Source organism: Carcharhinus amblyrhynchos, chromosome 19 (assembly GCF_965287045.1).
Source record: "Carcharhinus amblyrhynchos chromosome 19, sCarAmb.v2.hapA, whole genome shotgun sequence".
Taxonomy (NCBI): Eukaryota; Metazoa; Chordata; class Chondrichthyes; order Carcharhiniformes; family Carcharhinidae; genus Carcharhinus; species Carcharhinus amblyrhynchos.
This window is the reverse complement of record NC_137342.1, coordinates 18,558,660-18,576,911: the sequence shown is the minus strand read 5'-3', so window position 1 is coordinate 18,576,911 and position 18,252 is coordinate 18,558,660. Positions and strand designations below refer to the sequence as shown.

Below are 18,252 nucleotides of genomic sequence, written 5' to 3'. Positions count from 1 at the left end.
TCAAATGCAACAAGATCTGGACAATATCCATACTTGGGCTGATGAATGACAAGTAACATTCACACCACACAAATGCCAGGCAATAACCATCACCAATAAGAGACACTCCAACCACCGCTCAATGGTGTAACCATCACCATCAACATCCTTGGGGTTACCATTGACCAGAAATCAACAGGATTCCCCACATAAACAGAGTGGCTACAAGAGCAGGTCAGAGGCTAGGGATACTGCAGCGAGTAACTCAACACCTAACTCCCCAAAGCCTGTCCACCAACTACAAAGGCACAAGTCAGGAGTGTGATAGAAGACTTCCCACTTGCCTGGATGCGTGCAGCTCCAACAGCACTTAAAAAGCATGACACCATCCAGAACAAAGCAGTCTGCTTGTTTGGCACCACATCTACAAACATCCACTCCCTTCACTACCGACACTCAGAAGCAGCAGTGTGTACTGTCTACAAGATGAACTGCAGCAATTCACCAAAGATCCTTAGGCAGCATCTTCCAAACCCACAACCACTTCCAGCTGGAAGGACAAGGGCAGCAGATACATGGGAACACCACCAGCTACAAGTTCCCCTGCAAGCCATTCACCATCCTGACTTGGAAATGTATCGCTATTCCTTCACAGTCGTTGGATCAAAATCCTGGAATTCCCTTCCTGGGTCAACCCACAGAACATGGACTACAATGTTTCAAGAAAGCAGCTCACCATCACCACCTCGAGGGCAATTAGGGATGGGCAATAAATACTAGGCAACAGTGACACCCACGAATGAATAAAAAAAAATCCAGGAGAAAGTAGCAGCCTTGATTTACACTCCATCCACTACCATCAACATCTACTCCCTTAACCCCCATAGCACCGTGGCAGCAAAGTATACCATCTACAACAGGCTTGTCCAAACTTTTTGCTTGGGGATCCATATTTGCATATTTTTCTCACTCAAGAGGCTGATGAGCAAATTTCAGAAAGATAAGGTTTGGCACAACAATAAAGTGAATTTTTTTAGCAAGTTGAGCTTTTAACGGAAGAAACAATTGCTGAATAAATTTAAAGCAATATCATAGCAAACTTGAGTTATAAAAAGAGTAAGTAATAAAACTGACCCAGAATGTTGTTCAGTGTTTGAGTGGGTGTGTGGATCCATGCATGTGTAGGTGAGGGCAGGTGAGAAAACTGAGACTGAGTATAAAGCAAACTCGCACAAGTTCCACTCGCCTGTCACTCAGTCACACACTGCCACATACGCACCCTATCACTCCATCACTTACATACACACACACACACACACACACACACACACACACACACACACACACAAAATGCACATCCACAGTTACTCACACAATCACTTCCTAAAATTCATTTGTGGGACATGGGTGTCACTGGCTGTCCAGCATTTATTGCCCATCACTAATTGCCCTTGGAGAGCAGTTGAGAGTCAACCACCTTGCTGTGGCTCTGGAGTCATACATAGGCCCGACCAGTTAAGGATAGCCGATTTCCTTCCCTAAAGGACATCAGTGAACCAGATGTGTTTTTCCAACAATTGAAAATGGTTTCATGGTTATCAGTAGATCCTTAATTCCAGGTATTTTATTTTTATTAAATTCAGATTCCACCATCTGCCTTGGCAGGATTCGAACCCGGGTATCCAAAACATTGGCTGAGTTTCTGGATTAAAGAGTCCAGCAATATTATCATTAGGCCACTGACTCCCCGTCATCATTCACACACACACTCAGGCACTCACTCAGTCACTGTCTCCTTCCTGGTCCTGTCAAAATGACATAACTTCCCTGAGTGGACTTTAACTTCCTTGCTCTGCTGCACTCCTAGGGCTCCAGCCCTGCTGTAATTTGGCCCTTCCAGGGCTCCAGCCCCAACGTATCTTCATTTCTGTTGCACACCAGCCTTCACACTGTTTCTCTCGCTCATTCGCTACTGATATGCCTGCTAGTCAACCTATCAAAAACAAACGCAGGAGAAACCAAGCAGAATCTTGCACTTAAACTCGCCTGGTTGACAGGAAGCTGAAAATTGCTTCCGGACAAATTGCCCATGTGGAGCAGCCTTGTGTTCCACAGGCCATACCTTGGATAAGCCTGATCTACAAGATGTACTGCAGCAAGTCGGAGACTTCTTCGACAGCACCTTGCAAACCAGTGACCAATACCACCTAATAAGACGAGCAGCAGATACATGGGACCACCTCCAACTCAGTTTCCCCTCCAAGCCACATATCATCCTGACGTGGAACACCATTCCTTCACTGTTGCTAGATCAAAACTCTGGGACTCCCTTTCTAACAGCACTGTCAGTGTACCAACACCAACTGGACTGCAGCGGTTCAAAGGGCTGCCATCGACTTCTCAAGGGCAACAAATGCTGGCCAAGATAACATCCCATAAGGTGGGGCCTATACCCATTGAAATTTAAAATTACAATCCTATTAGCAATTGCTCCCAGTTTTAAGTGGGTTTCTGCATCATTATTTTAACATAGAAACATAGAAAAACTACAGCACAAACAGGCCCTTCGGCCCACAAGTTGTGCCAAACATGTCCCTACCTACTATGCATACCTATAGCTCTCTATCTTACTAAGTTTTGCCAAATAGTAACTTAAGATGACCTTTTGCAAGTGTTTTCCTCAGGTTTTGGAGAGTTTTTTTGAATCTACCACAAGCTTTTGAAATTTTTTCTTAGCCCTTTAATCTTTCATCCCCTTGTTTTAATATTTCATTCCCTTGATGTACCTGAGTTGATATTTAAATTACCCATTCTAATTCAGTCCTTCACTTATTTCTCAACCCTTAAACGTTATTGGTTAAGGAAATACATTTTGTTGGTCACAAAGTCCTGGATACCCTGTTCCCCTTGCTGTGCAGTGTTCAGCTCACGAAAATTTGAAAAACTAAACGTGCCTCATCAAACCTAAATAACAGTTCATGCCATGAGATGCTCTGCTTTAATGAAGTCAGGGTCATTGTAAAACAATGAATTTTTAAAATAGGCTAGAGAGCCGCTGGGTGTGTGATTCCACTAAGCCATGGCTGTACATCTCAAGTTGCAATCGAGGCCATTTGCAAGTCAGCCCCTTTAAGACAACTTGCATGCACGGAGACTCCACACTGAAATGAAAACGTGGTGCACAACATGAAGACATTTAGAGGGGACATTTGATTTATTTTTAAGTACTCTATTAGACATGGAATTGCCTTTAAATCCACTCTGGAATTGCAAAAGTACCATCAAGTGTGATCTCGTCCTAAGCAGACGTATTACTGTGATATTTAATTTAAATTAAGCTCTTGTTTATTTGAAGTGGGCACTTCAGATCAGTCCAAAAGTCCTGCCTGGAAGATTGCATTTGATGCGAAAATGGTGCAGAAATTGGGCTTTGTAAATTGGTGCCAAATTTTCCAAATCTTGACAATTTAGTTGCTGCCGCAGCAACATTACAAATGGAAGATGTTGCCATTTCTTATCACAAGGGGTGCAATGTCTAACTGCAAAACAATTCAGATTTGCAAACACCTTGCAAAACAAGAGTGCTGTGAACATTAGTTGCTTTTCTCAAGGTTGTATTTGTGTGCTAAACTTTAAAAGTGCAGATTCCAGCATATGGAACTGTGATGTGTAGGGGAATATGTTGTCAAGGATAATGTGGTATTAGTTGATATTGTGCATAAATACCTTGTGGAAGGTATTATTGATTCCACTGTGATGCCTTTAAATCTGCAGAGAAACATGATCAATCAGTACGAGGTGAGATGGTTCAGTTTGCAGATATCCAATAATGTTTCAGGAAACTTTGTAAGGAGGATTTTTCTTTTCAGTTTTGTTATTAGTTTTATTTGGCTCTCTTTCAGCCTTGATATATGCCACGTGCCTTTCATTGGCTAAGACGGTTGATATCTATGACCTGTTCCGAAAGCTCTGCCACTGCTGCTTTTAAGCTATCTGCCAGAAATTACCTATCAGTAAACAGGATGGCTTGTTATCCTTGTAGAATAGGGGCTAGCACCTTCTCTCTGTCTCCCACTGGCAAAATAGCTTAGATCAGAAATTGAGCTATTTGGAGAAGTATCTGCACTGACCCATATCCCTACCAACATGCCTTCATCATGATCATTTTTTTTTAAAAATGAAGAATTACACAACTTGTTTTCCTTGTACATGCAGCAGGGGGCACCAACAGCACACTGAACGTAAAGTTCTGACTTTGTACTGAATGACAGAGTTAACCTGTCTTTCCATGTCATGTGAAATACTTTGGACTATTGGTAAGGGAACATGCATGTGCTTCAAACATTTTGCTGTTTTTAAACAGAGAGCAAAGGTTAAAACAAAAAGATTGATTGCTTGTGAACAGTGAATAGAATGGAATACTTTTGGCAGTATCACAAATTATTTAACTTGTGTTCTGATTTTATTCATGGCAAGGTTTGTTACTGGGGAGTTACATTGATATGAAGAATTTTTAGAAAGGAGTTGACAAATTTCAATAATTACTCAGTTCTCCATATTGATAAATTCAGATGAAAAAGCACTTGTATTTTTCACTGTTGTGCAACTTCTGTGGACATTAGCTTTGTTTGGAGACCAGCAGTTGTATTGGAATACTGCCAACTTCCTGGTATCCTCCAGTCCTGTTGTATTGTTTGCTCACTAAGTCCTGGCAACAATTCTGTGGAGTGAAAATGGAGATGATAATCATAGTTGCTCAAAATAAATTATTTTAGGTTGTTTAAAGTCTAATTTCAAACTATATAGATGGGTATTTCAAACACTATATAGCATACAAGGCTACAGAGCCAGTACTGGAAAATAGGATCGGAATAGATTGGTATTTGATGGCTAGCACAGACATGATTGGCAGAAGGGAATCTTTGTGTTGTAAAGTGCTATGGCTTTATATGCTGTTTTATATTCTCTTCTTTGTTTTCCATTAAGTAGAGGAAAAATATATCTGAAATTAAACTACTGCAAAATGTAGCCTGCAAGTTACATAACATGTTGGTTAATAGTTGTTCAATAATAAACATAATCTCAAACCTAACATTTAAGAAGCAAAAAGTTCAAAGAATAACTGTTTCTGTTGAAATGCTTTGTTTAGCAGTAATGCTACTTTTTTTTTAATTGCCCAATTTTACTTTGTGTGATCAGATCGACACCAATCTTCATTGACACAGGAGCATAGGAAAGAATTGCCCGAAGTGAGTCTACGGCTGGAAAGTGGGCCGAGTGCTGCTGTCCATTCATCTCTTGCAGCCAAGAATGGTTTCTTGCAATGCGTGATTAAGAACTTCACTTCAGAATTTCTGATGTCTTCCCTCACAAATCTAGGAACATTTCTAGAAGATGAAGTACCTGCTGACATAATCCCTATGAAGATTGAAATAACTGATACAAGGATTAACCTGAAGGTATGATGGCTACTTTTTTCTGTTGAACAATTTTCCCATAACAGTGGAATGTATGACTGTCACCAGGAGTCTTCCTCTTTTTTTCCTGAATGCTAGCAAAGATGTAGTGTCCACCCTCATCTCTTGGCAATCAGTCAATTACAGACCAGTATTCTGACACATTCATGAAAAAGTAGCAACTCTATACTGGGATAGTCTCTCTAAGTTCAGCAAAGGGTGATTATGTTCTGTGAAGCTAGCACGTGGAACGGGAATGTCCTTGTGCATTGCCTAGGTAGACTGACTGAAATCAAATGTAGGAGTAATAGTGTGGCTAACTATTATTTACATGGAATTTAAACAGCAACTTCTGATGGCTCTGCAAGCAGTTAAATGTGATAATCCAAAAGTTGCTTTTTGAAATGCCAGGCTTCTCCAGAAGCTGTGCAGCAACAATTACCATATCTCATCATCTGTTCATTATTAAAATACATTTAATGAAGATGCTGTACTTCAGTCAGAGATAGGAATTAAACACACCAGGAAAAGTTGTGACTTGTCCATTCCAATGTTAATACACTTTGAACAGGGTGATATGTCTTTAGTTACTCTTTAGTAACCTCTTTGGCACTGAAAAATAACTTTTAAAGCGTGGAGTCTCATTTCTTAAGATTTTAATTATCATTGGAGAATTTTTAAACAAAAAAACTCTTCCTATCTCTTGTATCTCCAGCAACCTGATCTTTCTTCTTTTTATGGCATTTTCTGTTCCTGAGTTGGCATTGTGTTAAATATTTAAACTAATTTGCTGAGTATTTCCAGAGTTTTCAATTTTCATTTCACATTTCCATTATCGATAATATTTTGCTTTTGTGTTAATATATGGTTATTGCTCCCTAGTATCTTAGTCAATGGCTCAGTCAATGACAGATACTAGATAGAGAAAATTGTCAGGTTTATCCTCTCTCGAGCATTTTAGACTCTTAAAAGACCAATTCATAGTCATCTAAATGCCTAATCCTACCCTACTGCTATTTTACCCATAGCAGAGAGGGGCCCAGGCCGGGTGAGTAGCCTGGTAACTTTTAATGGGTGAGCTATTAGCAGGCTGGGAGGGGGGCTGCGCAGGCAATGATCCTCCTTTGGGGGACCTTTGTGCCCGTTGGAGTCAATCGTCAACAAAGCGATAGCCCACTTTAATCCTCTTCTCGGCCTCTCAAGCCCAGTCATCCACAACCCCTCAACCCCCGCCACCGACTGGGGCCTGTCAGCTGCATCCCACTAATATCCAAAGTCTGGCCTCTGTTAGTAACTCTCCTTTGGGCATGCTTGTAATACCAACAGTGGTCACTGCTTGAGCCTGGTGCTGCTGGTACTATAGAGCTACTAGCAGCTGGCAGCTTTCTAAAGTGGAACTTCTTCCCAAGTGAGGCATGCATATCTTGACATATACCAATTAAGGCTCCGTGGAGCATTATCAGCATGGATGAATTCCCTGCTGGCTCTTTGGATGACAGCAAAAAACTCCATCATCCAAAAAATCCTGCCCATGCTGTACCATGACTAAAATTACAGCAGATTTGTATATTGTATTTTGTTTTTCAACATGCAGCTTTGCATGTAATATTCTAATTGACAAGCAATTTAAAGAATAGCAAGAGTAAATTTCATTGCGTACATGATTTATTTCCATGTACTATACCGCTATTTTAGGGATGATCATCTTTCCACATAATACAAAATTTATTATAATTTCAAATTGTGACTAAAATTTGGCTCGATGGGTCTGATTACAGTAGATGGTGGAGGTATGTACCTAATCTTTCTTACGATAAACAAAAATGACTGGCATTAGAGCCAACAGCTTGCGGCTATTTGCAGAGAAATTTTGTGTAAGCACTCCCATAGTCGTTATTGAAATGTTTGCACAATTGTGCAAAAGCAATGTTTGCACTAAGTGCTGCACTCTTTGTGGTAAATGCATATAAAAATAACTTGGTACAATTTGATTCGAAGGATGACAATCCACGCCGTGATCAGTCAGCCTATGAACCACCACCAGTGGAACTGATTATTGATGACCTGATTGTGTGCAGAAATGATGATGGGACATTTTGCATTGGAGGTGAGAAATTGTGGGTTTACTGCTGCAGACATGGAAAGATAGTTTTGTGACTTGACATCACCATTATCCTCCATCCTTGTGAATGAGGCCCCACAGTAGACCTTTGGAAAATTAACCTAGTGCAATGACCTTACCAAATCCTTTTAACACGCAGTACCGTGAGAAACTTTTCATTTCTTTCCTCATTTCTGCCTACCTGCCTGGGAAGTTTGAGCTGGACTCACTTGGTTCTCTACAGCTGATAGCTCTTAGGCATTTGACACAAGTAGCCATCTTTGTGTGTGAGCTTAGACAGGATCAGAGCAGCGTTGGGCAAGAAACAACAGCCAGAGGATATCTACCCTGAAACATTTCAAAAACCTACCTAGCTAATTGAAACTGACTGGCTACAGATCTCACAGCCCCACCACATCAAAGGCCCAGTGTCTTTGGGTGGTCTGTCCAGTAACTGATATGGGAAACATCACTCCTTTACATAGCTAGAGGGCAGAGGTTTAAAGTGAGAGGGGAAAGATTTAAAGTGATCTGAGGGACAACTTTTTCACACACAGGGTGGTGCAGATATGGAATGAGCCCCCAGAGGAGGTAGTAGAGGCAGGTACAATTAGAACATTTAAAGACATTCATTCTACTGGTACATATAGAACCTGTACCTACATGTAGGTACAGGTAGGCCAAATGCAGGCAAATTAGACTAGTTTGGTTTAGGAAACCTGATCGGCATGGACAAGTTGGGCCAAAGGGCCTGCTTCTGTGCTGCTTATCTCTATGACTTGTGTAAATATGCTTCAATTCTTAGTGATGAAAGTTGCTGATAGTATAAATCCTCAGTTTGGATAACCCCATGAAACTTAGATATTTTACTTGTGAAAGGATATAATCAAGTTTAAATGTTACTTGATATGATTAATTTTTGGTGCACTGATTATAAAGTTTGGTACCTTTTTAAACTAAATTACATAATCACCTATTTTTATCTCTGCAAAACATACTAGGATTAGCAAACTGTGTAATATGCAAATTTCTAAGAGCATGCTAAGTACTGTTTACGGACTGTGTAACTGTGTTCAGGACTTCGCCCCAATTATATTTTCACAGAGGTATGCTGATTTTTAAGGATAACAGGTTACCAAAATATGTGACAATTAATTAGTGGCCTTCAGGTAAAGGCACCTCTAGGTAGCAGCAACCACACTGATTGAATTTTACATCCAGTGTGAAAGAGAGAAGAGTGAATTTGAGACAATAACTAAAAAAGCACCACTTCTTATTGGAAAGGAATCAGAGCCCTGTATTATTTAGTCTTAGGAAGGTGGGAGAGAGAATGGTAAGGATGAAGCAGACGGCGCGCTAATCCACTGGCAGCAAAGCTCCATGCAAGCAGCTGGCCACCAAGGCAGCTGGCAAGACTGCCCAGGCCGTAGGCGGCGTGAAGAAGCCACACCGCTGTTGCCCCGGCACTGTGGCGCTGTGGGAGATGCACCGCTACCAGAAGTCCACCGAGTTGCTGATCTGCAAGCTGCCCTTCCAGCGCCTGGTGCAGGAGATCGCCCAGGACTTCAAGATCGACCTGCGCTTCCAGAGCTCGGTCGTCATAATCCTGCAGGAGGCCAGCGAGGCTTACCTGGTGGGGTTCTTCAAGGACACCAACCTGTGCGCCATTCACGCCAAGCGAGTCACCATTATACCCGAGGACATCTGGCGGGGAGCATGCATGAGCTAAACCCCCAAATAAAATCCATACAAGTGGGAATTATTTTCATTCCCCCCTGCATGCAAGAAAGAATTACTGAGTCTCCAAGACAAACTTGTAGCAGGTAAAACACCTTTTAAATTCAAAGGCTTAAATTTACCTCCTGTTTTCACTTTCTATTTTCACACTAATGACATTCCCAAAAGGAAGCATTTCCTTAGCTAATACATGGAAAGGTACTGGCTTCCAGTGCTTTAAGCTTCCCTCAAGCCTCTGAATTTTCAAGTTTTTGTTACCATGATTCTGAAACCATTATTCCAATAATTTTGTTTTTTGTTAGATTAAATCAAAGCCCAAATTCCATTTCTCTTAGACATTCAGAGTTCTTCCATTATATGCAGTATCTCAAGTCCAAGACAAATTCCACTGTCACCTCTTTTGCAGTGAAGAAATTGATCTCAAAACACCACAATGAATTCAGTGACAGACTGGACATCAGGAGTCAGTCTGCAAATATAATGCTCTGGCCGCGAGTTGATTGCAGTCTAAACATATTCTAGATTCTGATAAATATATTGCCTTGAATATTCTCAACCAGGTTTTTTGTGGAAACAGGGAAGAGTGAAATATGATCCAGGTCATAATGGTTTTGTACATCATATCTGGCTCAAGAGTAGAATTCACAAAATAAATGGTCGTGGATGTTGTCCTTTCTACTTGAAGTTATGGGTTGAATTTACTGTAAAGTGGAGAGAGGAGAGTTGTCTTCTTAAGGCTCTAAGGTCCTTATGTGAAATGAGTTTGAACTACAATTCAATTTTTAACAAGTGCATAAATTTCACATTCATACTGAAGAAAGCTCTGCAAATAATTGGTGTGGAAAATTAAATAATTCATACTGTGCAGTTCAGAGTACACTTCTGACATTAGCATTAAGGTACCTAACTATGACAGGATAAATGGAGTGTTATACTAGAGCTGCTGTTAATATGTCTAATCTTGAAGCCAAGAGTTGTGCTGGGTTGTAGAGATTAAAGAGGGACTTCAGCCATGTTCTCAGAACAGGTCCCATGTATTTGCTTGGGAAAAAAAACTATTTTGAATACATGCAGGCAAAGATGTTCTTGTGATAACTCTGTATTGCATAGATAAAGCAATGCAAGTATTTGCCTCTGTGTTTGTCATGGATTGTTTTAAATTTAAATGAAATGTGGAGTTTCTCCTGATGGTGTTCTAGTTAAGAGCTATCTCTGCAGATTTGTGAAAGATCAGCTCTATTATGGAGGTCAGTGTCACCCAGATCAGTTGTCAGAATGTTATGATCCCAGCTGATGTTACTACTAGACAGTCAGATCCCAGAATGGATCTCAATGAGCTCCATAGGCTGTAATTATTTTTGTTTAGAGATATGAATGAATAGAGTCACATGACTGCCAATTAACATAATAGATTAAAACATGTATTAAACATGAAAAGATTGTCTATAATACCAGATGTATGCTGATTTTTAAGGATAACAGGTTAACAAAATATGCGACGATTAATTAGTAACCTCCAGGTAAAGACACCTCTAGGTAGCAGCAACCACACTGATCAGATTTTACATCCAGAGAGAAGAGTGAATTTCAGATTAGTATTTTAAACTTAAGTAAGGGCAACTATGTGAAAGCTGAGCTAGACAAAGTAAACTGGAACACTAGTTTAGGGGATTGATCAATAGAGAAGGAGTTGTATACATTTAAGGCGGTATTTCACAATACTGAGAATGAGTATATTCCTGCTGTAATGAAAAATTCTGAAGAGAGGAGCCACCATCTATGGTTAACTAAAGAAGTTTAAGGAAAGCACACAACTGTGCAGATGAGTGGCAGGTCAGATGATTTGTCAGAATAACAGAGAATGAATCATAGAATCCCCACAGTGCTGAAGAAGGCCACTGAGCCCATAGAGTCTGCACCAACCACAATCACACCCAGACCCTACTCCTGTAACCTCATATTTACCCTGTCACTATGGGCAATTTACCATGGCCAATGAACCTAACCTGCACATGTTTGAACACCTGGAGGAAACCCACACAGGCATGGGGAGAATGTGCAAACTCCTTACAAACAGTGTCCTAAGGTCAGAATTGAACCCGGTCCCTGGTGCTGTGAGGCAGCAGTGCTTGCCACTGTGCTGCGCAACCCTCCACCCACCCCCACCCCCACCCCCACCCCCACCCCCACCCCCACCCCCCCTCCCCCTCAAGATCAATCAGGAGAAAGAAATTAGAGTGCCAGAGGAAGCTAGCTGCAAATATCAAAACAGCTGGAGTTTTTACAGGTATTTAACAGGAAAAAAGTAGTGAGTATTGGTCCTTTGAGTGAGAATGAGAAGTTAATAATAAAAAGGAAATGACAGATGAAATTAACGAATATTACTTATGTATTCATTTTAGAAGATACAAGGAACATTCACTAATAGCTGTAAATTGGGAGATTGGGGGGTGGGAGGGGAGAGAAACTTGGTGAAATTAAAATCACTAGGGAAGCAATACTGAGTGAACTGATAGAGCTGCAGACTGACAAGACTCCAAGTCCTAATGGACTTGATCCCGGAGTCCTCCATAATAGATGTGTTCTTAGATTCTGGAAAAGTTCCATTAGACTAGAAAATAACAAACGTCTATTCAAGAAGGGAGGGAGGCACGAACAGGAAATTATAGGCCAGATAGCTTGACATGTCATGGAGAAGTTGTCAGAATTGGTCATTAAAGAGGCTATAGCAGACAAGCTCAAGGTAATTAGGAAGAGTCAGCATTGTTTTATAAAAGGGAAATCATATTTAACCAATTTACAGTGATCACAGTGCTCCTTCCACTCACATTGTCAGCCACTTCAGGTCTTGAACAACAGGTTAGGTGTAAGGATTCGCATTCTAATCAGTAATCTGTAAACTGTCTGTGCTTTATATGCTCTGTCTGAGGCCAGAACTCTCCATTCACCTGACGAAGAGGGAAACCTCGAAAGCTTGTGAGTCTATTATCAAATAAATCGGTTGGACTAAAACCTGGTGTTGTCAGACTTTTTACTGTGACTGGCAGAAAACAGAGTATGCATAAATGAGGCTTTGTCTGATTGGGAAGTTGTGACAAGTGGAGGCCCACAGGAGTCTGTGCTGTAGCATCAACTCTTTACAATTTACATAAATGACTTTGATGAGGGAGTGAAGACATGGTAGCTAAATTTTCAGGTGATACAAAGGTGGTTAGAAAAATATGTTGTGAAGACGACAAATGGAGTTTGCAGATAGCTAGATATAGATTCTTTGAGTGAATGGGCAAAAAAAAAGAAATCGGACAGATGGAGTATAATGTAGGAAAAGGTGAAGTTATTCACTTTGGCAGGTGGTATTAAAAAAAATTACTGAAATGGAGAACGACTGCCGAATGCTGAGGTGCAGAGGAATTTAGGTGTTGATGTGCATGAATCACATAGTATACAGGTACAGCATGCAAGAAGGTTAATGGATTGCTATCCTTTATTACAAGAAGAATTGAACATAAAAATAAGCATGTTGTTATAAAAAAATAAGTTGTTTTCAGCATTGGTGAGACCACATCTCCAGTACTGTGTGCAGTTTTGGTCTCCTTATTGAAGGAAAGATGTAAATGCATTGGAGATAGTTCATAGAAGGTTTACTAGATTAATACCTGCAATGAGTGGATTGTCTTATGAGGATAGGTTGGAAAGGCTGGGCGTGTTTCCTCTAGAGCTCAGAAGAGTGAGGGGTGACTTGATTGAAGTAAATAATGTCCTGAACAGTATTGATAAGTTAGACATTGGAAGGAAGTTTCCTCTTATGGTGAGCTCAGAACTAGGGAGACTGTTTTAAAATTAGGGAATTCTCCTTAGTGAAGAGAAATGAGGAGAAATGTGTTCATCAACCCACTGTTCACATTCATATTCAGGGATACATTATTACCTTGTTTTCAAATCAGGAATAAAACATTTGCAATGCATTTTTTGTATTATGTTGCATACAGTTTAAGGTTAATCACATTTTGTAATTGATTTTCTTTTACTATTAACCTATGATTAACTAAGCTTTCAGTCTATTTACTTTAAACAAATAGATCTCTCCTGAACAGTAAACATTAGCACTGCAACGCAAGTAAATTTAACATTGACCCTAGTCTTAACAGTCTTCTCACTTTATCATGTTGACCTCCAAACATGACTCTGCTTTACACAAACTGTGAAAGCATCTGGCACAAAATGACTGAAAATTAATTTGCCATTTGCAGTAAAATCCAAGTGACAAAATTAATTTTGGGATTTCTGAAGTTGTCATGAGATTTTTGAGTTGAACTCTTCAATGTCCAGTTTGTCTATGATACTTTGTCCAAGTTTATTTATGGCTGGAACATTGTTGTTGATGTAGTATAATCTGAACTCTAAATTTGGGTCAATTGATATTACTTGTCATGTTGAAGATGGTCCATATTTCATTCACTGAAAGTTACACAAAATATACAGCAAAATTTATGTTTTCTATTTTTGTTCTAACATGCAACTTGTACATTATGAAATGGTTTATTGAAATTTAGTTTCTGCAATTTGATAACTTCAGTGCTTTCTAATAGGTTAACACCTGTTTACATTGAGTCTGGCTGATAACTTGTTTATCTGTGTTTCTGTTGTCTAGGTGCCCAGCTATCGAGTCAGAACCCAGCAAACAGAAAATCCACTAAACAAACAGTATTATCCTGCTTAAAATGTGATGAATCAAAGAAGGTTAGATATGTGTCACAGTCCACACAAACAGTTCCAAAGAACCCACAGGCACCTGGGCAGTCAAATCTTGGCGTTGAGTCAGCTGCTGGATACTCAGTTGAGCGGGAACAGGTAAGGAATAATGAGAAGTACAAAAAACAAATTCCCTTTGTTCCATAACAATGTTTTGACTTAATTAATTTGTCAGTCAATCCTGCTGGAAGAGATATTAAAACAATGACAGTAACTTGTATTAATACAGTGCCCTTAATATAGTGAGCCCCACTCCCCACCACCCTCCACTGAAGGGGTATCAAATAAAAATTAACATTAAGCCGTATGAGATATTAGGATATGTGACAAAGACTTGGCCAAAGAACTGCTAAGGAACAATTTTTAGACAGACAGAGAAGCAGAAGGAATTCCAATGGTGCAGCAGTGCAAATTTGGCAAGTGCAAGAGAACTGAATTAGAAGGTTTTATACTGAATTTGGGAACACAGGATTCATATGCACAAGAACACATTTTCAACATGCTGCATTACATATGTTTGTATTTTACATAACACAAGGCAACAACCTAACAGACTAAAAATAAAAATATTAGAACCACAATTAAATCAAATTTTATGAGGCCATTCAGCCTGCCATGGTTCTTTAAAAGAGCTCTTGATATATTTCCAGTTTTTTCCTTATAACCCTGCAGGCTGGTTCTCTTCAGGCGTGTCCAATTAGCTTTTGAAAATTGCTGCTTCCACCACACTTTCAGGTAGTCATTCACAATCCAAACTACCCTCTATGAAAAAATTCTCCTACTTTCCCCTTCTGTTCTTTAGCCAATTATTTAAATCTTTGACCTCTGGTTACTGATCCACTTGTTAGAGCTTTTTCTTACTTTTCCCATTTAAATCCCTCAGAATTTGGAATGCCTCTCTAGATTTCCTCTCAACTTTCTTTGCTCAAAGCAATTTCCCTAATCCCTCCTCATAATTTCTCATCCCTGCTATCATTCTGTTAAACTTCCTCTGTATTCTCACCAAGGCAGTTATACTTTTTGTAAAAGTTTCATGCCATGAATTGTACCCAATAGTCCAGCTGAGGTCTAACCTTTGATTTGTAAAGGTTCACCGTGACTTGGTAGCATTGAATACAAAAACAACTGTTTACAAAGTCAAGCATCACATGTTTTGTTTAACCACCTTTTCACCTTGCTCTGTTACACTCAAAAGATTTGTGGATATCATCCCTCTGATCTGGCAATGTTGTTCCACCAAATGTGCACAGAATCTTCCAGTGCAGAAGACAGCGATTCAGCTCATCGAGTCTGTACCAACCACAATCCGACCAGACCTTATTTCAATAACCCCATGCATTTACCCTAGCTAGTCCCCCTGACACTAAGGGACAATTTAGCATGGCCAATCCACCTAACTCTCACATCTTTGGACCGTGAGAGGAAACCAAGGCACCCAGAGGAAACCCACACAGACATGGGGAGAATATGCAAACTGCACACAGACAGTGACCCAAGACGGGGATCGATCCTGGGTCCCTGGCAGTGTGATGAGCACTGCTAACCACTGTGCCACCATGCTGCATAAATTCCCTAAATTAAATTACATCTGCTACATGTCACCAGTCTATGTCCTCCTAAAATCGTCTACTATTCTGTTCACTATTTACTGCATTGCCTGGTTTTGAATCATCCACAAACTTTAAAATTATATTCCCTATAGATAGGTAATTGGCTTACTGAAAAATCAATCTTTGAAACAAGTGATCCTGATTCAAGATATTTTTCATCATAGACAATCACTCAAATGCAAAAAATGTACAAAACAATAAGCACAACTATGTTCATTTCAACATACAAATAATTACAATACTTTGAAAAATGCAAGTCTAATTTACAAGATAAAAATAAAATATCTACTGTACTCTGCATTATGAATCACTTGGCAGGTTGAATTCTTTAAACTATTTACATATTATTTAGGAATTTTATAGAGAGTTAGATTAACTCGTAGTCTATTTCTTCTATATCTCGTTTGTGGAATGGTGTCATTTATCAATTGTGCATTTACTTTTGTGTGATGGTGGCAAGTGATAGCTGCAATGGGATTTTCAAGGATTTACAAGTGGGGTCCAGCCAGACCTTTTTTTTGCCTTTCAGCGAGGGAACATATTCAGTTGCTTACGTTAGTTACTCTGGTACTAATCACCCGCCATCCATTTCAGTACTTGATTCTGAACACTTTCAAGAGTTCATATGCTCTTTAGTAAGTCTAGCATTCAAAACAGGTGCTGTGTATTGAATCATGGGTCTTGCATAACTCCAGCACAATTAAAAGGTCATGTGAGATACCTTGACGCATGAAAAGTAGCAGCATGGGAAGTCTTCCATTTGCTTGTGTAAGTATTTCAAGTACTTGATTGTTTTGAATGGCGATCCCTCTTTAACGTGCAAATAGTGACCCCAGGCTGGCATTCTTTGGTGCTGTGTGGCAACAGTGTTAACTCCTAATATTAGCTGCATCACTGACAGTGTACTAAATGAAAGTTGTCACGAGGAAACTTTCACATGCTTTCTGTTGCCAACTGCAGGGCAGTATTAGTTGGCAATTTGCTCACCCTGACCACTGGAAACATATTTACATAGCTTAAGAAAGAGGAGAATAGTTATAGAGTTGCTTACCATTAAACAAAAATACAGTTGTAGTGTATTCATTTTTTCTTGTTCTTTGCAGTTACTTTTGAAAGAAAATGAATGTCTTAAACAGGAGTTGGCCAAAGCTAAACTGGCTCTTGCTGAGGCTCAGATGGAAAACGACCACTTGATACATCAAATCAAGAGTGTTAATTCTTCATAGCCAAATGCACCTAGCTTTGAAGACTACAGTGAAACAGGTGGAATTTCCTGAATCTGGGACATAGGTATCACCAGCTGCTATTGGTTTAAAAAATGCTAATTATCTTGATAATATGCTGAGCATTGAACAAATTATATGTAGAGAAAGTTAATTTGTCTGTTGCAGATAGATATTTTTGGATGTGGAGAATGAGCATTGGATCTCTGTCTGATCTACTTCAAGCAGTAAATGCAACTAAAATGATTGTTGAACTCATTAGATTATGCTCCATTTATTGATGGTGCTGATTTTCACTTCAATCTCTAATTAATTCTGACAAAAAAGGGACTTAAATTAAGGTTTGAAATAAAATACTATGGGGAAAGCCATTTCTTTCATACAACTGAGCTGTGTTTTGGTATGCCATCAAGAATTTTTTTAAAGTATCTATTCCAGAGCAAATCTTTTTTTAAGGAGTCTGAATTTGCACTGTAATTAACTTGATCATGTATCTAAGTTTTCCTGTGTAAAATCTGAGATATAAAATATGTACAGTGTAACATTTAAAGTGCACATGTGCTTTGTGTAATTATGGCAGACACCATTGTTGCTTGACTTCATGTTGAGTGCAAGAGCCATCTGTATAGTTGAATACCAATAAGGATGGACTGAACATAAAATGATGCATATCTAATGCAATCAACCTTTGCACAGCATTGTAACATTCTTCCATAAATAATTGTATTAAAGATTGTATTCTAAATAAACATCAGAGCACAGAAAAAGGTTTCAGCATGAACTTGTCATTTAAGTGAAGGTGGTTTCTTGTCACTTTTAATTTAATGTTGCTTATATTGTGAAAATAAATGAACAATAAATATTTCTTGTTTGCTCATCCATATTACAGACCACTCTTTCACTGCTCTTAAATTGCTTACTACGAAATATAGAGGAGTATGATTAATTTACTTACTGATTTTTTTTCTTCTTTTTTGGGATGGCATACCTGTGTTTTGCATCCTTTTTCTAACATCCTATCCTGTTAATTGAACATTTGAGAAAAATGTATTATTCCATTTTTATCATTGATTTCAGAGAGCTACCATTGACCAGAAACTGAACACGACCAGCCATGTAAATACTGTGGCTACAAGAGCAGATCATAGGCTGTGAAATCTGTAGAAACTCGCCTCGTGACTCTCCAAAGCCTGTCCATCTACCAAGTACAAGTTTGGAGTATGATGGGATATTCCCCACTTGCCTGTTAAATATCCAGGACAAAGCAGTGTGCTTGATGTGGGCACCAATCTTTAACCTTAAACATTTATTCCCTCCACTGCACGTGCACAGTGTGTATCATGGACAAGATGCACCACAGCAACTCCTGGGTTTCTTCAGCACCTTCCAAACTC

The 18,252-nt window shown here is 39.4% G+C and overlaps 1 protein-coding gene across 2 annotated transcripts in view; it reads left to right on the top strand.

The window, feature by feature from the left end:
* bltp3b (bridge-like lipid transfer protein family member 3B) overlaps window positions 1-17,739 on the top strand; it is a 111,310-nt gene extending 93,571 nt beyond the window's left edge. For both annotated transcript variants that reach the window (XM_080207326.1, XM_080207325.1), the window contains 4 exons: window positions 5,179-5,438; window positions 7,434-7,542; window positions 13,925-14,124; window positions 16,739-17,739. In XM_080207326.1, the coding sequence (XP_080063452.1) occupies window positions 5,179-5,438; window positions 7,434-7,542; window positions 13,925-14,124; window positions 16,739-16,861 (692 nt within the window). In that variant the 3' untranslated portion in view covers window positions 16,862-17,739. The remainder of the gene's footprint in view (window positions 1-5,178; window positions 5,439-7,433; window positions 7,543-13,924; window positions 14,125-16,738) is intronic.
* The last annotated feature ends 513 nt before the right edge of the window (window positions 17,740-18,252 follow it).